This window comes from Staurois parvus, unplaced genomic scaffold, assembly GCF_062004578.1.
Source record: "Staurois parvus isolate SC_StPar_1 unplaced genomic scaffold, SC_StPar_1.0 ptg000426l, whole genome shotgun sequence".
NCBI lineage: Eukaryota > Metazoa > Chordata > Amphibia > Anura > Ranidae > Staurois > Staurois parvus.
The window spans coordinates 819,044-840,512 of record NW_028318222.1 but is presented as its reverse complement, the minus strand read 5'-3'; the positions used below and the strand labels follow the sequence as shown (position 1 = coordinate 840,512).

General features: G+C 42.4%; 1 protein-coding gene across 4 annotated transcripts in view; it reads right to left on the bottom strand.

Annotated features, from left to right (window-relative positions):
* The window catches only part of SYT16 (synaptotagmin 16), a 141,507-nt gene that overhangs the window by 9,522 nt on the left and 110,516 nt on the right, over positions 1-21,469 (bottom strand). For all 4 annotated transcript variants that reach the window (XM_089687479.1, XM_089687481.1, XM_089687482.1 and 1 more), the window contains one exon: positions 14,963-15,152. In XM_089687479.1, coding sequence (XP_089543605.1) covers positions 14,963-15,152 — 190 coding nt within the window. The remainder of the gene's footprint in view (positions 1-14,962; positions 15,153-21,469) is intronic.

Genomic DNA, 21,469 nt, shown 5'->3' with positions numbered 1-21,469 from the left:
GCATGTACAAATATCTTCATATACAGCATCATTTGGAGGGTATCCACCTAATGAGGAGGCTGCAGAGCCGGAGAAGCTTAGTGTTTCACAGCTACCATTAATATAGGCAACACATCCATTACGCATTTTTTGCTATTGGTCTCTTCAAATGTCAGAACCAATTTTTTTCTGATTAGCTGCTAGCTAACAGAAAAAGGCATTATTATTATTGTATGCTTGCATAGACATGTATGTGGGCTCAATTTCCCACTATTTTCAAACCAAATCCTTTTGGTATCATTAAAGATACTTTTGTGTTTTCATTAATGCGGACCTTGCATCAAAATATGAGCTCTGCTTATTCTTTAGTCCATTGGTCCAATGTATAAACAAGACATTAAGACAGTGGTCCTCAAACTGCGGCCCTTTGCATGCCTTTATCTGGCCCTTGGGGCACTATTCCACCCACTGATAGGAAACACTATTCTTCCAACTGACAACAATGGGGCACCATTTCTCCAACTGACGCCAACATTGGGGCACTATTTCTCCCAATGATACCATGTTGTGCCTATGTGGAGATGTTTAGTGATGCAAGGAAAATTTCCACTCCAGCTGGCCACAGTTCAGCCCTCTTAATGTCTGAAGGACAATAAACTGGTCCATTGTTTAGAAAGTTTGGAGACCCCTGCATTAAGAGTTCCAAAAAATAAAACCAGGAGAAAGTATAAAATACACTTACTGCACACCCCAGTACCTAGTTGAGGGTGAAGTCATACGTCTTTTACAGCAAGATCCTGGAAAATCTAAGAAGCCCAAATCTCCCATGAAGATGCTCTTGCACTGTGCAGTCATATCTACTTCTAAAATATTGGATCCTCAACTTTCCCAGGATCTCATCAGGTAACTTCACTTTTGGCCAGGGTACAAGTTAAGACTATTGCTATAAATTAAATATCCAAAGAAACCTTACATATAACACTTATCTCTTTTACCTCCAGTCCTTGCAGTGGGGACAAGCATAGAGAAAAATGAGAACACTTATTGTGCATTATGGGATAAGAGCATTTGTTTCCTGGTTCATACCAGCTATGTAAGGGCGAGGAGGACTGAATGTTCACGGTTCTTTTTTTTCTTATGTGCCTTTTAAAACCATTCGGCCCCAAACAATAAACTTTTTTTCACAGTTTGAAAAGGTTTGCCCTTCTGAAATTACATTGTGGTTATCTAGTATGGCTAGTTAATACAGAAATGAGAGTTATACTTAAAATGTATAATGCAATTGGAGATCCAGGTTTTAGTTTAGTCTGATATTTGTAGATAGGAGGTGATTGTCACGCAGTCTACAAAATATTGGTCGGATTAATAAACGATCAGTTAGTTTACCACCTCCTCAGACACCTCTTGCCCATCCAAACTCAAAAGCAGAAGGATAGTTTTCAGACCAAATGTTCCTTGAAAATAAAGCCAGCACTGCAGATGTCTGCTCAGCACATTAACATGCATGCTTAGCTAAAAAAAGGTCCTGACATAACCATGCATGTTTAGCTGTTAAAAAAAAAAAAAAAAAGTATGTGCATTTATATCCCCACTGTTCTACAGAATCCTCATCCAGCAGATGGTTTTTCCAACCCACCCCAAGAAAAATATATGGATCACAACTGTTGAGCTCCTTTCAAAAAATGCTAGCTGCCACATGTCATGGCTGATCCTATACTTTTCATGCTGGGTCATGGAAGTACAGTACAGTATGCATTATAAAAAAACTGTCCTTTTTTGCCACATTCTTATTTTAGGTCAGTAACTCATGACTATATCCAACTACCATTTTCAGGAAAGGTCAGCAGCTGCAGCCCACATCTATCATTCATGACTGGTGTTCATTAATGGCAATTTCTGATTAGTATGATCTTAGAATTTGCTACAACCTATCATTGCATGTTTTATCTCCGTCCTTCTATCCCAGTAGATTTGCTGGTGTCAGGGGCGGACTGACCATTTGGAAACTCGGGCACTGCCCGGGGGCCCAGGGTCAGTAGGGGGCCCCATGAGATGCCCCTGGTACCTTTTTCATAGGCTTTTCTGAGTGTGGGCAAGGACACAGGGGCCCCATGATCCCCTGTTGCCCGGGGGACCCCATGAGTTGTCAGTCCACCCCTGGCTGGTGTGTTTAAACCGCACCAGTCAGAAATGCTCAGGTTAAAACTGTGTTACGTACTGTAGACGGTTACAATTATCCATTTGTCAATTGATCCCTGTCAGTTTACGCACTGGTCATCCAGTAACTCTACTGACAGATGTCCAGCTCATCTGGTTACTCAGTCCAGGCACAGAACGTACAATTACATCCAATCTGTGCAGACAGTTGGTAAGTATATACATATACAGGGTGGTAATTTGATGTCACTGCTTGTGCAGATTAATGTGGATCTGTCATAACATAGCAGACATGTTTATCTTGGTTATCTGACAGTTGCAGATTGGATGCCCGTTGAAGTATTCTGGTCTACAGTAACTAAATATGTCCAACAGGTCAGTCCACTGAAATCGGGTATTTTAGTTAAAATATGTTAAACGTCTAACCATTGTTTAAGCGTTAGACAGACAACTGCCAATGTATGCATTTGCAGTGCAGTGGGTCAGCATTTTAGGGGGTTAAAATAGGCAGCAAGGGTACAACATATTGCCTCCTCACCACTTGTCAAATGATCCACTGTGAATGGCTCATCAGAGGAGCAACAACAATAGCTACAAGTGTGAACGAGTCCTTAAACAGTTGTCACCAGAACAAGTGTCCCTTTTGTTCCTGGGACAACTAAAAAAATTGGATTTTTGTTTCTCACTTTGAGCCCCCTTGACATTGGTCACCGGGACAAGCAGAAAGTGACTCTTCCAAGCGGGAACAGAGACATCTATAAAAATGTGACAGAAGTCCTAACCTTTCCATTTTCTATCCAAAACTAGAAAAATGCCATTTCTTTGGCTTGATTTACACTTTGAAGATAAAGTGTGATGGGCTGAGTCATCTGGTGGGTTTCCATAAACCTTAGCTTAGGCCCCATTCACACCTGAGCGATGCTGCAGAATCGCTATTTTTTCATGTGCAATTCTGCCCGCAATTCCAGTAGGCTCACGTGTGAACGGGCCCTTATCCCTCTTACCTCGATGCATTTTTATTAAGTGCATTCTCTAGCTAAAAATATAACAGGTGGTGTAACCCCCATTTTCTGTAATGGGTGTGCAAACCAAGCACAAGTCTCACCAACTATGGCACTGAGGGATGAATCTGTAAGGTTGCTTAGCTCTCCAGCATATACGAAGACTCCAGATGTAAATTTTGGGTGTAATGACCCTTTAATTTCTGAAAAATATATATACTCTCCTCTCCTTTAGGCGTACCCTGAAAACCCATCTCTTCAGGGAAGCCTTCCCCACCCCCTGCTAACTTGCCGACCTCCTCCACTCTTCCTACCACTCCATCCCCCACAGCTATCTCCTCCTGTACCACCTTCCCCTCTCTCCTAGATTGTAAGCTCGAAAGAGCAGGGCCCTCAATCCCCTCATGTTTTGCATTGTATTGGTATTGTTCTGTCACATGTTCTGTCCCCCTTTGTAATTTACAGCGCTGAGCGAACTATTGGCGCTTTATAAATACTGTATAATAATAATAATGGCACTGAGGGATGAATCTGTAAGGTTGCTTAGCTCTCCAGCATATACGAAGACTCCAGATGTAAATTTTGGGTGTAATGACCCTTTAATTTCTGAAAATATATACAGCTGATGATTTATTTAATAAATATCACCATGCTTATTAAAAAACCATAGGTATATTGATAAATATAAATCTAAATGGAATGGAATTTCTCAAGATTGTCATAAAGGGGTACATCAGTCCATTCATGGGTACATCAGGCAAGACCAGTACTATATACCAATAGCATATACGGTTACCAGTAAGAGGATAGAACATTTTTCTTGATAGCAAAAAGTAGTATTTTGGGATTGTAATATTTTCCAACTGTGCTTCAGCTGCAAAAAGGACTGTTGAGCTCAGTCTCAGTCTTTATGGGACTGAGATTGAGCTCTGCAGTCACTTTTGTTTGCCTATTCCGGACCACAATCCATGCACAATGTCCTCTTGTCTCTTTTGGTCAGTTGACCATTTAGACTGCACTTAATACTAATAAAACAAATAGTCAATCAGCCAATCACATAGCAGCCACTCAATGCATTTACGCATGTAGACATGGTGAAGACGACTTACTGAAGTTCAAACCGAGCATCAAAATAGGGAAAAAGGGGGATTTAAGTGACTTTGAATGTGGCATGGTTGTTGGTGCCAGACAGGCTGGTCTGAGTATTTAAAAAACTGCTGATCTACTGGGATTTTTATGCACAACCATCTCTAAGGTTTACAAAGAATGGTCCAAAAAAGAGAAAATATCCAGTGAGCGGCAGATGTGTGGACGAAAATGCCTTTTGATGTCAGAAGCCAGAGGAGAATGGGCAAACTGGTTGCTGCGAAATTCAGATGGTAGAGTCAGAATTTGGCATAAACAACATGAAAGCATGGATCCATCGTGCCTTGGATCAACGGTTCAGGCTTGTGGTGATGGTGTAATGGTGTGGGGGAAATTTTCTTAGCACTAGCAAGGTGTACCTAATAAAGTAGTCGGTGAGTGTATTTGCCATAATAACCTTTGATACTGTACCTCGCAACACAGCAAATAAATTGGCAACTTCAGTCACAGAGGCACCAGCTACAGTTGCAAGAAAAATTATGTGAACCCCTTGGGATTACGTGGAGTTTTGCATGAATTGGGCATAAAATGTGCTCTGAACGTCATCTAAGTCACAACAATAGAAGAACACAGTCTGCTGAACATAATACTACACAAACATTAGATGTTGCCATGGTTTAATTACACATAACATGTAAACATTCACAGTGCAGGGAGGAAAAAGTATGTGAGGCCCTAGCTTAATGACTTCTCCCAGAGCTAATTGGAGCCAGGAGTGAGCCAACCTTGACTCCAATCAGTATGATGATATTGGATGTGTTGCTGACAGCTGTCCTGCCCTTAAAAAAAAAACACACCTGTGTTGGGTTTACTGGTTTCAAGAAGCACTGTCTGATGTGAACCATGCCTCGCAGAAAAGAGCTCTCAGAAGACCTACGATCAAGAATTGTTGACTTGCATGAAGCTGGAAAGGGTTACAAAAGTATCTCCAAAAGCCTTGATGTTCATGTGTCCACGGTAAGACAGACTGTCTACAAATGGAGAAAGTTTAGCACTGTTGCTACTCTCCCTAGGCGTTGTCGTCCTGTAAAAATGACTGCAAGAGCACAGCGCAGAATGCTGCATGAGGTAAAGAAGAATCCCAGAGTGTCAGCTAAAGACCTACAGAAATCTCTAGCACATGCTAACATTTTTGTTGACACATCTACAATAAGGAAAACATTAAACAAGAATGGAGTACATGGGAGGACACCACGGAGGAAGCCATTGCTGTCCAAAAAGAATATTGCAGCACGTTTGAAGTTTGCAAAAGAGCACCTGGATGTTCCACAGCACTACTGGCAAAATATACTGTGGACAGATGAAACCAAGATTGAGTTGTTTGGGAAGAACACACAACACTATGTGTGGAGAAAAAAAGGCACAGCACACCAACATCAAAACCTCATCCCCACTGTAAAACATGGCGGAGGGAGCATCATGGTTTGGGGCTGCTTTGCTGCCTCAGGGCCTGGACGGATTGTTGTCATTGATGGGAAAATGAATTCCAGAGTTTATCAAGACATTTTGCAGGAAAACGTACGACCATCTGTCCGCCAACTGAAGCTCCGCAGAGGATGGGTGATGCAACAGGACAATGACCCAAAGCATACAAGTAATTCAACAAAATAATGGCTGCAACAGCACAGAATACGCCTTCTGGAGTGGCCCAGTCAGAGTCCTGACCTCAACCCGATTGAAATGCTGTGGCATGACCTTAAGAGAGCGATTCACACCAGACATCCCAAGAATATTGCTACACTGAAACAGTTTTGTGAAGAGGAGTGGTCCAAAATTACTCCAGATAGTTGTGCAGGTCTGATCTGCAACTACAGGAAACGTTTGGTTGAGGTTATTGCTGCCAAAGGAGGGTCAACCAGTTATTAAGTCCAAAGGTTCACATACTTTTTCCTCCCTGCACTGTGAATGTTTACATGTTATGTGCAATTAAACCATGACAACATCTAATGTTTGTGTAGTATTATGTTCAGCAGACTGTGTTCTTCTATTGTTGTGACTTAGATGACGTTCAGAGCACATTTTATGCCCAATTCATGCAAAACTCCACGTAATCCCAAGAGGTTCACATACTTTTTCTTGCAACTGTAGTACAGATCATTACAGTGGTTTTCAGGATCCTCAGCAGCCATCCAGATATAAAACAGGGTTAATTGCTCATTTAGTCTGAGGGTGCAAGAATAATGAGCGGGGCATTTCTTCAGCAGGAACGCAGGGAAACCCAGTTCCAGCTCCTACAGTACTGAATGTATGTAATGGCAAAGGGTGCAGGAAGGTCTATTGATGCTGGCTGCTAGGGGAACTATTGTCTCTGGAGGGAATCTGTTTTTGCATGGTGGCCTGTTGCTGCTGGGGAGGTCTATTGCTGCTGGTGGGGGATCTTTTGTTGCTGAAAGGGATCTACTGTTGAGGGAGGGGTCTATTGTTGCTGGCTGCAGCTGGGAGATCTGTTGATGCTGCTGGGATCTATTGTTGCTGGGGAGGTATTTTGTTGCTTGGGGGGGTCTATTGCTGCTGGCTGCAGGGGATCTATTTTACTGTTTTTCTTGTTATCAGTAACAAATTTCATATACATTACAAACCACTACCAAATGATACTTGGCTGTCTATTCTCTATAAGGAGCAGGACTAGGAGGTGTGTAGGGGTGGAACCAAGGGACTGTGCTCGGAGGTCGGTAGGGGTGGAACCAAGGAACTGTGCTCAGAGGTGGAACCAAGGGATTATACTTGGAGGTGGATAGGGGTGGAACCAAGGGACTGCGCTCGGAGGTGGGTAGGGGTGGAACCAAGATACTGCGCTCAGTGGTGGGTAGGGGTGAAGCCAAGAGACTGTGATTGGAAGTGGGTATGGTGCGGCGACAAGAAGTGATTCAGAAGAGGGAGTTCCTGCACCTATTTTCTGAGAAAAAAAGCCCTGAAAACAAGTAATATTTACCCCATTCCTGGCTCCAACAAGGTCCCTCCAGCAGGGCGACCCAACCAAGGAAGCCCCTTCTCTAAGGTACACCTGGCCATGGTAGCACGTCTAGCTTTTCCACATACAGTGTATTGTTAAGAGCCCTTCATTAAACATGATGACGCCAAGAGACCACCTACAACCTGGAGCACTGGGGGAGGGAAGCACTGGAGGAAGGGGGGGGGGGTAAAAAAATAATGCAGCCCTTTCATTTTGCTTGGAGGCTCCACTGCAAGGGTAGATTTTGTCTAACTCCTGAACTTGGGCTTTAAGAAAGCAGAGATATGGAGCATGCGGACCTTAGTTCTCTCAGCTCTTGCTTTACGTCTTTTTGTTTATCTTGTCTATTTTAGTGCTATGTGTAATTTTGCACTCTTTCTGGCAAGAATTGTGTTGCATAGGGTGTGAAAACACTTCCTGACTCACATCCTGTGACACCAGTGAATTTTCATCTTAAATAGGTATTCTAGTAGCTGATGCAACATTGATCAGAGTTGGTAGACTAGATATAATTCAAGCATTACCAATTATTTGGGCAAGATATACACTAATTCATCTTTATGCTTAGATTTTAAAGTTTATACCTTTCTGCACTATGCTGAGTTTCCGTTCTTGACTATACTTTATATTGGAATGTCATCAGATTTGGAGGGCAGGCATATAAAACGATGCAGTTATTCATTTTTGACTAATTCCACATTTATTTGTGTGGCTTTTTTTGTTCTATGATTTAAAATGTGTTACTGTAATACTGTGTCTGCCAGTGGAATTATGTATATTAAAGTGTCAGTCCAAGTGATATTTTAGTTATAGGTGAAGAACAGTTGGGCTGATTTAGCCCCTGGACTCTTATATGTCTTGAAAGTTCTCATAGTGAGCTCTCCAAGCAATTATTCTTGACTTTGTTTCTGTCCACTTAGAAGTTTTTGGTGTTCCCTTTCACTTTTGTGTGTCTCATCTCCTCCACCAACTATTTCCATATAGAATAAATGATGGAATACAGTGTTCATGTATATTGTTAAACAAATACATCAGTATTCAGCATCTCAACATTAGACAGTTGATCCCCATTTGTCAGTACTAGGTCTAGAATATGATCGCCTTGGGTTGGACTTTTTACTGTTTTTGAGAAAGCCCATTCAGGGCTTCCATTCCATCCCTGCTCCTGTTTGTAATAGCAGTTTGAGAATTCCAGTTAATGTCAGGCATGTTGAAGTCACCCATAATCAAAACCTCCCCCTTCATTGCCATTTGAGTTATCTCGTCAATCAACAGGTTATGGTAATCGTCAGTCTGTCCTGGGGGTCTGCATATTACATCAATTCTAAGGGAAGGTCCCTCTCTGGTTGGAAGGCAGATTCAGACGGTTTGGAGTATCTCGTTTGTTTTTTGAATTAATGTTAGCCTTATGCTATATTTGACATATGGCAACTCCAACTCCCCTCTTCCCTACTCTGTCTTTCCTGTATAGTGTATACCCTGATATAGTTATTTCCCAGTCATTTGAATCCTTGAACCACATCTCTGTAATTGCAACAAAGTCCACGTTGTCCCTAGACAAAAGAGCTGTCAGCTCCCAAAGCTTGATGCCTATCTACTGCTTTATTTTTACCACCAGAAACTTTAACTGAAGTGACCCCATATATTCTTCGACCAGTAGATGGCAGTGTTTATAAGTTTGTAGCTGCATCTATGGTATACTCTATGTCTGTTCTCTGAAGAAAGTTTCCTGTTTCCTTGTTGCAATGAAGCAGAAAAGCACATGTGGACTGTGCACTGTGTTCTGTAGGGGTTTATACAGAATTTCTCATAATAAAATATCAAATGAGGGGTATGGGAACCCTTCATAATGGCTGCAGCAAATGTTCACACCCACTTACTCAAGACATAAGAAAGTGGAATTCAAACTGAACACTAACTTCCAAAAAATGAAAATTGAAGTGTCACACCACTGACAAGAGGTCCAGATACAACTTTAAACCAATAAAAGACAGGAGGACAATCCAAAGAGTATCTAATGCATTTTGGAGGTCCAAACATACCCCATTCATCATAGCTTGATTCAAAACACTGTGTACGGACTAGTGAACTGGGCCTTAAATTGTTAATTATTCTAGTGTGATTACAAGTACAGGCCTTGTCAGCAGTTGGTTTGGCTTTCAGTTGCAAACAGAGACCAGAAGTGGTCCATGACAGCTCGGTCAGCGCGCTGGGTGCATGCAGTAATCATGTTTTAGGGAGACAATCTCTGAGCTGCATGAACGTATATATATATGAGGCGGCTAGGTATTAAGGCCCATCCACCCTGTTGCTGCGTATATACGTTATGCCAGTGGGAAGAGGTTAAAGAGAGCCTTGTCACTGCCCCAGGAATATTAATATCAAAACACTATATACATCTACCTACAATGCACTTGTGGCAGACTCTGTTTTAAAATGCTGTGCTTATAGTATACTGTGTACAGTACTGCTATTTCACAATTGCTTCAACACTTATGGGAGTGTTGGATTCCTCTGACATTGGGCAGAGAAACCTCGTATGATCTCCAATGAATTTTTAATACATCACATGAGGCTGCTCTGGGTGCTGTCAAGAGCACGGGTGACACCAGAGATGGGGAGGGATGTTCTAGTATCATGCTGGAGTGCAGAGCCTGAGTGTCGGGAACAAGTGAAGAACGATGTCTCTGATTGCAGAGTGCCACAAGCACAACATTTTAAAAAAGAGGCTGTAACACCTATTGCTTCGTGAGTAGATTTAAACTGCTTCTGGAGTCTTGACAGAGTCTCTTTAAGCTTTGTTGCTGGAGCTTACATACATGTAATTCAGTCACACTTTCAGGGGAAAAGGACACCTTTGCTTAGGATACCAGAGGACCTTGTATTGGTTCCCGCAAAGGGAGACAGCGGCACAGGAGGCACAACGTGTACAGGTAAGTAAATATGAACACCAATAAGCCTCACTGACACCATGCTAACCTTAACAAGCAGAACATCGATGCCCACCCTCCCTGCACGGAGCACTAATGCTCCTCCTCTCCCCCCACAGAGCATCAGTGTCCCCTTCTCCCCCCATACAGCATCAGTGTGCTCTTTTCCCCCCATAGATTATCAGGTCCTCCTCTGTTCCCTCCACAGAGCATCAATGCTCCCCCTCTCACCCCACAGAGTACAAGTGCCCCTTCTTTTCCCACACTGGGGCATTTCTTCCTCCCATTAACCACCAACAGCGCACATTTTCCCCCCACTGACAACTGATGTTGGCTTTTTTTTTTCTCCCACTGACATTGGGTATTTTCCGTTCCGCTGACAAAAACCACCCAACCATCAATGGCAAACATTTTTTCTCTGCAATCAACCATCAACATCAGCCATTTTTTTCCTTCCATTGACTACGAACACTGGTTATCTTTTCCTTTTGCTGCCCAGAAATACAAAGGGCCCTATAACACATTTTGCTGACCACTGCAATCTGTACAATATGTTGTACATAATGTACCTACCGCTGGACAATAATAAAAATGTAATATGGTTAAGTGGTTAGCACTTCTGCCTGGCATTACTAGGGTCATTGGTTTGAAACCCAGCCACAGCACAGGGCTCTGAGGAAGAGGCAAGTCCTCGAAATGCGTCAGCCTTTTGGATGTCTATACTCCCTATTACGGACTGTTACTCAGCGCGGTGTTGACCCAGCTGTTCTTTATGATGTGCCTTGACTATATTGTCGTTTGTGAGTACAACACATACTTTATTTTTTATTAAACATTTTTTATGGTAATGCACTAGGCCTGTGCGCCCTCTCTTTGTTCTTTCCTCATTCAGTATATTTGGATTTCCCCGGTCCATTTGAGGGCAGCAAGGTGTGCATGTTCCAGGACATTCCTTATGTGGTTGTAGCCTGCATCGAGTCCATCCCCAAGCGCAGGAGCATTTGTGTTTGCTGGTTACCTGCACAGAAATTGCATGCTCTTCCTGTGCCTGTGTGGGTTTCCTTTGGGTACTCTGGTTTCCTCCCACACTCCAAAGATATGCTGGTAGGTTGTCTCCTGTCTAAATTGGCCCTAGTATGTGTATGTATGAATGTGAGTTAGGGTCCTTAGATTGTACACTACTTGAGGGTTAGGGACTGATGTGAATGTACAATAAATGTAAAGCGCTGTGTAAATTGATGGTGCTATATAAGTACCTGTAATAAATAAATGTAATATGTTGACGCTTAAATATGGTGACTGCATTCGTTTGCTTTCTCTTTATTTTACCTGGTGATCCTGCCAGTAACACACTTTCTGTCCTAGGCAGCCCATACATGATGACAGTGGGGAGACTTCCCCGCCATCAGAATACACTGATCAGTACTGCCAGCCTTAGCCCGTGGCACTGATTGAGTGAAAAATTTCCAACAGACCAACAGGGCAGTTGTACAGAAGTCAATTGGTAAATCAACTTCTTTACAACCTTTGTGCCCATACATGAATCCATGAATCCAAATTCAGCCAGTTCACCAGGAATTTCAATTATGTATGGCTAGGGAGTAGAAATGCAGACACCTTTGGACAGCACCATTGTCAGTCTGGGAGAAGTGTAGTGTTACACTAGGAGATTTAGATCAGCTTGACTAACAAATTGAATCTGAACACCAGCTAACACCTTATAAGTAGTTACAGCATACTTTTTTTTCCTTTTTGAGATAGAGGTTTTATATAATTGAAAAAAGCTGACCATTTTAAGCACCTCTATCAGTGTTAAATGGTTTGTCTCAACCCTTTAACTGCTACTTTGTCTGGACGGCTTGGTCTGATAAAGGACATTAAGAAATTACAGACTTACTGGCTGGATCTGCACTATAATTGGACACAACGCGAGTTTGACAGCTAATTTCAGCCAATGATTTTGGCTCAAATCAGCTGATCAGCTGTGTCTAATCACACACAGTCCTGTGTTTACAAAACACAGAACTCTGTGTACAGGGAGCAGCGATTTTGGCTGTTTATTCTCCCTGCAAAGCAGTAGGAATAAACAGCCGTAAAGTAAAAGCACCACACACAGTAGCACACACAACTCCTTCCCAGCCAGTGTCATTATACAGTGACAGTGTACAGTGTTAGCACTGTTAATTGTATTAGTGTCACTATTAATGTCAGTTAGTGCACCTCCCAGCCAATGCCAGGGAGCACCAGATTTCCATGCACACTAACACAGTCCCAGTATAAATTGCTGATCCCCACCATTACCAGTATAGCATCACAGCTGTGTAAATTCCAGTATATAAAGCATAGTTTGTAGTTGCTAGACCTTTTCCACAAACAAATTAATATACACTTACTGGAATTTTTTTCACCAAAGATATGCAGCAGAATGAATTATTTTTTTTTTATTGGATAGGTTTTATCGTAGATCATAGAAAATATAGTTTTTTTCCAAAATGTTCTGCTTGTTTTTGTTTATATAATAAAAAATAAAAAACCCAGTGGTGCTCAAATATGACCAAAAGAAAGCTCTATGACCACACAAATACCAGTGAAAGTAGCGCAGTGCCGAATAACTAAAAATGCCTAGTCACGAAGGAGGTAAAACCCTCCAGAGCTCAAGTGATTATTTAGAAAAAGCATTACATACAGCTCACTAGCATTAACAAGGACATCCTTGGCTAAGTGGATGGATGTTGTTGACTGGTTCATGTACAGTATTACATAACACCATACAGACAAAGGCATTCTAGACAAATAGCAGTTTTTATTTCAGATAATGTGCCTGTCAAAGAAATGTGACTACAATCTCCTTTTATAAAAGCAGACCCTGAAGTATTATGGTAGCAACATTTGCTATAGCATGAATTCATTCCTGGACTGAACGCAAAGCCATTCAGTCTCATAAGCTATAAAGACAGAATCATTCATTTTTTGTCCTTCATTTTTTATCTGCCCTTTATTTTTTTGCAACGAAATTTGCTGTAATAATCCTTTAACTTGTTTGCATAGCTTGCCGGGTTCTTCATGCAGCAAGAAGACAATCCAGATACGCTTCAATTATTAATGCTATAAAACCACAAACAGAAGTCCAGGGGATTGACCTAAACTCCTTAAAGCAGAACTCCAGTATTTATTTGATACTCATCTGCAGCAGCAGAGTGTGTCCTGATAGGAGATCCACAGAAAGATGTCTTCCTTGTGAGGGTTCTAATATGTGGGCCATGGACATCCAGCATTGCACAGCCATTTACTCCTTTGTTGAGATCACACCCCTCTGTAGTTCTAAAGTTCTATGTGGGTGACTTAATTGTGTAACAGCAAATGATGAACATGACTGGTGGAAAAGTCACCTTCTTAGATACAGGTCTAGTAACACAGACATTGGCTGAGAGAATATCCTCCCTCTTTCCTAGTTGGTGACCATGTACAGAGTGGTGGGGAAGCAAACCCACCCAAAAGGAAAATATAAGCTGCTGATGAGGCTGCATTAAAGCTAAGCTCCAGGAAAAGCAAAATGGATCTAAATAAAAGAGGTATGTGTTTTCTTACTTGAATCTTAATTCCTGTAATAAAGACCAGTCACTGCTGCTCTCTCTGCTTGGGCAAAGACTGGTCTTGTCTCCACCCCCTCCTGTACTTTTCTGCATGGCCTGCTGGGCCCCTCCCACAGCTCTGCTCTCTGCACAGTTTGTGTGTGGCACCAGGGCTGGAGCTTCCATTAGGCAAACTAGGCAGCCGCCTAGGGCGCACTGCCACTTAGGGGCGCTTGGGTGCAGCACTGGTCTGTGTGGGATACCGCCATGTCATGAATGAACCTTCATATGGGGGGGGGGGCAGCAGAGGGGAGGAAAAAAGGACAGAGGAAGATGCCGGGTGCCTGGGGCCAGTGTAGCAGCTCAGCTGCCGTTCCTTCCAGTGTTCCTCTCAAACTCAGTCCCTTACTGAAAGCTGGCTGGCGGCTGCTGATCACTGTGGAGTTCCAGCCCTTCTCTTCCCATTCATCAGTGGAGGCAGAGCTGCTCCTGCGGAGGAAGGTAACATCTGACACTGATGTCTCGTGTCTGTGTGAGTGTGACCCGGCAGCCCATCCATCACATGTGCACCCGCGGATTTGCCACAGGTCTTTACCAGGTCCTCATGGGAGGTTTCCGGCACAGGCACCCTGAGATCTGGGACATCTTTGTTGTTGCACATGTGTGGGAAAACTCACCACATGCTTGCTGATGTGCCACATGACCTTAAGCACCATGGCATATCTGCACATGCGGCAAATCCTGTGGTATGCATGCACCATCAGTGGCAGGAGAGCCCAACATAATTCTCACCTAGGTGAGAAAGCAGGAAGTGCTGTGCTGCAGCACAAAAAAACATAAAAATCACACAAAAAAGCCATTTTTTTTAAATCTAATGGTGAAAGGAGGGGAGGGGTAGATACAAATTAGTTGCTATACTGGGTGATGGTTCACGTTGTGTTTATTATTGTCAAGACAGGTCATCAACCTTGCTGTGCTGTATGGCAAAGTTGTGTACATCTTAGGGCTGGTGAGACAAAATGACAAATCCCTTAACTAGAAAAGCAGCTCCCACTTCTGCAATCAGCTGTTTGCCTGCATTTCAGCTTCGAGGGATTTTACAACTAACATAACACAAATATGACTGTGCCCCTGTGATCATATTATCTTTTAAAATCCCACACAAGAACCTTTCAAACATTCTTGCTTACATAAAATATTGATATTTACAAAGTGTATACTCACCAGGTGGCTTATTAATGGCGAGGTTACGAAAGTGGCTTCCTTTGATCATTTGCACAGAAAGGCGTCCTGTAGTGGCGTTATACGACAGCCCCACCAGAAGTTCCGGCACCCCGCCATGTGACAGAGATTGTGAGGACAAAGCGCTACCAGTCGGCGAGACCGCAGAAAAACTGAACCGGGAGTTACCGCTCTGTGGAAATACAGCACAATATATTGGTTAGACATTCTGACTATTATCAGTATCAGTACTATTCAGTTCTGTAGCAAAAATATGTTCCACAGTTATGTTCAATGAGAAGTGTCTCTCGTGATGCTGGCTGCTCTCTTAGCTGAAATCTTCAGTCCTTTTCTCCCCCCCGTCCCCGCCATACTTCCACTGCAGTAATCTGGTGCTGCAGGGGTTAATACAATGAGCTAGGATCACAGGCACGCATCAAGAGTGGCGATTATGCCTTTCTCCCCTTCCTTCTTTCATAGAAGCCATTGGGTTAAAACGAGTGCTGGACTTGTCACAGGCACTCATCAAGACTGCCAACTTTGCCCGCCCTTGCTGTCCCCTCCTTCATTCATACAAGCCGTACTAAAGCTTCCATCAATGAAAAATGCTCTATGAATGGATGAGGTAGACCTTTCATTCATCTCCCCGTCCTTCATTCATAGAGCACTTTTCATTGATGGAAGCTATAGTACAGCTTCTATGAATGAAGGAGGGGACAGAAAGGGCAGGCATAGTCGCCAGTCTTGATGAGTGCCTGTGACAAGTCCAGCACTCGTTTTAACCCAATAGCACCGTAAGATGACAACTGCGGTAGTACCAGGGGAGGACTGACCATTTGGAAACTCGGGCACTGCCCGAGGGCCCGGGGTCAGTAGGGGGCCCCATGAGATGCCCCCGGTACCTTTTTCATAGGCTTTTTGAGTTTGGGCAAGGACACAGGGGCCCCATGATCCCCTATTGCCCGGGGCCCCATGAGTTGTCAGTCCGCCCCTGGGTAGTACGAAGGTTCGGATTTCGGATTCCAACTAAGAGTAGCCAGTAGCACAAGGGACTGATTTTTTTTTTAACCACTTGCCCTCCAGAGGATTTACGCCCCTCCCTGACCAGGCCATTGTTTGCGATACGGCGCTGCATTACTTTAACTGACAATTGCACGGTCATGCAACACTACACCCAAATGAAATTTATGTTCTTTTTTTCCCACAAATTTTTCTTTCAGTGGTATTTGATCACCACTGCGTTTTTAATTTTTTGCGCTATAAACAAAAAAAGACTGACAATTTTGAAAAAAAACAATCTTTTTTACTTTTTTGCTATAAAACATATCCAATAAAAAATTTTTTAAAAATCAAACTTCATCATAAACTTAGGCCAACATGTATTCTGATACATGTCTTTGCTAAAAAAAAATCCCAATACGTGTAAATTAATTGGTTTATGTGAAAGTTATAGTGTCTACAAATGGCGGTACACTGTAGATACTGGAATTTTTATTTTTATTTTTCTTTATACTAGTAATGGTGGTGATCAGCGACTTATAGAGGGACTGAGGTGGACATTCTGACACTGGGTGGGAACTAAGTGCCACTTAGTGATCAGTGCTAATAAAAAGCACTGGCACTGTACTAATGACACTAGTAGGAAGGGGTTAACATCTGGAATGATCAAAGGGTTAAGTGTGTGCTGTGTTTGTTTTACATTAAGCGCTGTGTTGTGTTTTACTATGGAGACACGCTGCTTTGTATTTCTCTGCTGTGTAGAGAAATACAAAGCAGCATGTCCTTGCTGACAGGAGATAGACCTGTGTTGCTTACACACAGGTCTGTCCCCTGTCAGCTTTCCCTGACGATCGCTGAGCGCCAGCTGGGAGTCGCCATCCAGGACCCAGTGATTGACATCCCTAGCCACCAATAGCAGCACGGGTTGGGCGGCGGCCACGTGCCCCCTACCCAGAAATGTGATTTTGTGCATCCCTGCCGCCCTGTAGCAGTACTTCTGCTGTAGGGTGGCAGGCAAGCGGACTATAAGAAGCCTTTAAGGTCTCATTTACACCACAAAACCTGCATTCAATGTGCAGCTCTGCATGTGTGTTAATGGCACCCCAAGCGCAGTAAAATAGATGTTCATTTTTCATATGAAAGGACATGCGGTTAAAAAAAAATGCAGCACTTTAACCTCAAAAAAAGTGCATCAGCTACTTTGCCGTGCTTGTCGCACATAGGGCAGCTCATTAAAATGAATGGGCTGCCCTATGCGTGTGGTGGGACAATGCACATATACACATCACGATTTTGTTCACGTTATGCTAGAATGATAGCATGGCCTTATAGCATTTTGTGAGATCATGCAATTTTGTGCTGTGTATGTGTGCTCCACATACATGGGGCAGCACATTCATTTTAATGGCTGCCCTATAAGCGACAAATGCGGCAAAGTAGCTCATTCACCTTTTTCAGCTTCAACTGTCAGGTGTTTTTAACTGAACGTTTGCCTCCATTCTCAGTGAAAGGCATTGCATGACATGCGTCTTTTGCATTTTTTTTTTATAGTGTGCAAAATTGCAAATGCAGCCTTAGAGTAATAAGAAAGTGGATACATACATACAGACAGACACACAGTACAACATCAATTATATTGATGCTCCCAGGTTGCTGACTGCATGTTTTCTGAAAACCTGTCAGTAAAACCTTACACATATTATGTTGTCACTGATAGCGCTTCTTTTGTCACATTCTAATATTTCCATCAGATGGTGACAAATCTTCAGCTGGTTACTATGCTGATTGCTAATTTCATATGCTGTTGCACTATATACAGTAAATTGCTGTTGTGATATGATACATAGGATGCATTTCTGGTGCGATATAATTTACTGTTAATATAATGTGCTATAGTAAAAGCTGCCTAGTGTTCTGCCACAATTTGAAGTGCTTCTATTAGGGGATATAATTTCCTATTGTGGCTTGATGTGTTCTTACTAGGTTATACAATAGTAGTTTCTGCAGCTGTATAATGTGCTGTCACAGCTTGACATAGCGTGCTGTAGTGGTTTGTATAATGTTCTATGGCGGTGCAGTATAATGTTAGCAATTCAAGTTAACGTGTGTGTGATTTGGGGAATTATCTTGTAATCAAGCACACTCCATTAAGCACATATACCAAATGCCTTGTTCATCAAAACAACAGCCTAGTGCCATAAATTATACATATTAATTATCCAACACTTTCCAAGTCATCTGCAAAAAGGACTTATCCAATGATCCATTCATTATAGCTCAATATTAAATGTGCAACCCAGCAAGCAGCAAGTTAAAGTATAAAATTCAATCATCAATGGCTCAAAACATGCTTTTTGAAATTGAAAAAAAGAGTAAGAATGGCCATAAAAGGATAATAGCGGTATTAGACACTCCAATAGCACTTGCGGCAGCTTAATCCTGAGTGTGAGAAGCAACCTCTGTATAAACAGGAAAAAAGAGAGAAGGAAAGCGCCATCTAAGTGCAGCATGAAATTAAGTATTTATTCAACTCCAAATTGGCAACTCACATGCCTAAATATATAAATTGTTCATCGAAGAGTCATAGGCTCTGCAGACTTCCGGTCCTGCAGGCCCTGCCTGGTGGAAAGCGTGACTGCCCACTGCTTGGACAGGGCTTAAGACGCTGGCCGGGCAAATCGGAGCCCCTGTAACCAGCCTGGAGTTCGATACTTGATTTTATGCTGCACTTAGATGGTGCTTTCCTTCTCTCTTTTCCTTTTAAAATCAAACCCGTTCACTTCCTGGTATGAAGACTTTCTTGCTTTTACTTGCTGCTACTGGCTTGCACTTTAACAAAACTTTATCAGGGATCTCCACACTTTCTAAACAAAGGGCCAGTTTACTGTCTTTTAGACTTTAGGGGGGCTGGACTGTGGCCACTGGGACTAGAAAATTCCCCAGTGTCAGTGGGAATAAGCAATGCCTCAGGTTTAGTGGCCACTGAGAGTAACATAATACATAGTAGAAGGAGGAATAATGCTCCATCACTGGTAAAAGTAGGAGGAATAGTGCCCCATTGTTGGTGTCAGTGGGAGGAATAGTGCCCCATTGTTGGTGTCAGTGGGAGGAATAGTGCCCCATTGTTGGTGTCAGTGGGAGGAATAGTGCCCCATTGTTGGTGTCAGTGGGAGGAATAGTGCCCCATTGTTGGTGTCAGTGGGAGGAATAGTGCCCCATTGTTGGTGTCAGTGGGAGGAATAATGCCGCATTGCTGGTGTCAGTGGGAGGAAATATGCCCCACTGTTGATGTTAGTGAAAGGAATAGTGCCTAGTATCAGAGGGAAGAATAGTGCTCCAAGGACCACATAAAGGCAAGCAAAGGGCCACAGTTTAGAGACCACTGAGCTTTATGAACTGAAACATTGTAATCATAAGTCCTTTGTGCATATGGCTTTGGTTAGTCGATTTTGGCAATCAGTCACATTGCACTGTATTTGCAACACTCATGTAAACTATTATGATTTTGTTTTATGTTCTCTTTGCCACCCATTGAAAGGAAGTGATATGGCATATTTGAAATGGTCCATTTTCAGTTTAATAATTTCTGTGTTTTGGAATGAAAATAAGAGCAAGAAAATGGTAAGAAAGAGTTTCCATCTACAGGTTTCTGTGAGTAGCTAAATAGCTACAGCTTTTCCCTTTGGTTTTCAGACTTCATTATTAAAACTGGGATACAGTATGTACTTGATACTCAATAGAGCTGAGGAAGCTTTTTGGATAAACAGCAAAATATCTTCTACTTTACAGAACAGGTTTGGTTGAATGTGAATAACTACTACCTACAGACGTCTATCTCCACCAAGGTTCCATTGAACCCTAGGGTTCCTCCTGAGCTTGTTAGGGGTTCCTTAAAGTGAAACTAAATGATACACCTACTCTCCAAAAATAATCCACAAATTTCCACTATGGCCCTGTAATCTATTTTTCATGAAATGGTTTTACTGTATTTTTCTCCATTCTTGTAAAATCCTCCATAGGTTCCCAAACCTCTCCTTTTCCCTTTCACATGTTTGGAATGAGTAGCACAAGTTAGTTGTGATAGTGTGCTCTATGGCCACTTCAAATCCCACATCCCACAGTCCATAGTCCCCAATATATCTCCTTCGGAAGCGAAGGAGATACAGTGGGACCATGGAGAACAAACATAGCCACCCCCTAACAGGAAGCTAGCAGCAAAAATGGAATTTGGAGATTTTGAAGATGTTGAGAGCAACAAGTGCTTAATACATACTTGAATAGATTTTTTTTTTAAACTAGAGAGTAGTGTCACTTTAGACAGCACACAATGGCAAATGGATGTTGCACCTGCCTACCAATGCAAGGGGGCAATTCTCTACTTAAAAAAACGTAAGGGGTTACTTTTGTGATGGATTTGGTAAAATGCCTATTTCGTTTCCTATTGAATATATATATATATACGCTATTTCTATAAGTTTTATAAATATTTACTTTTATACTTTAATACATATGTTGTGTGAATATTTTCTGCCTGCTGGGCTTTGTGGTACTTTAAGAAATCCTTGCTTAAGAAATATTTGCTCACAGGAACAGACCCCCTCCCATCGTGTGATTTGGAAGACAAAAGAATGTTTTTCTCTTTTTAAGATAAGACTGAAGAAGATCACACCTATACCATGACGGAGATTGTTTTCGTGTAAAGTGACCAATCAAAGACTAATATAATGCTTATGCTGTTATCACGTGATGTTCGCATCATTTTTCATATATAAGCTCACGGTTTCATTTCAATAAATTAGAGAGAAGTTTTCACAGACCAAAGGTGTCAGTGTGAGTTTCTTTATGTGCGCACATTCCACAAGCTGGCCAGCGTCATAAATTTTGGACAGGAACAGATAAGCACTGGATGATTAAGTCCAAGACTAAAACAATTTGGTGCCGAAACCCGGGAACTGAATAATGAACCTGCAGCCAGCCGCCATGCAAAGGCGTTCGGTGTCAGTCAAACTGGACAGGCCGGAGAGCTTGATCACCTCTCGGAGCATGGTAAGATATATTTTGCTATCTTACCATTGCTTATCCTGTCTTTGTTGTTGATTCATACCTGTGCCTAGTACGGCTGCTAAAGGTCAATAAAGGCAGGTAACCTTGTATGCCCGGAGTTTATTTAAATATACCTGCATGTGCTTATCTGTTACCTGGGTCTCTGTCGTGTGTTTTTATGTATCAGTCTTGAGGTGGAAGAGGAGTGGACCTACTGAGGGTTTTGACACATAATTTCTCTGGGTGTGGTAACCTTGTGTGTTGACCACAACAGAGGAGGTGTCGGATATGCGTCACGGTAGTGTGACAGCGGGTGCCGTAACTGTTTGTGTGGGTTACGATGAGTTACTCAGTGGTCTGTACTCAGAGCCCACCAAGATAGACTGCTATGTTATGTCCTAAATGTGTGTCTGTAAGCTAATGTTTGCCATTCATAACAGAAGGTTGGGGTTTGTTAAGGGTTAAGGA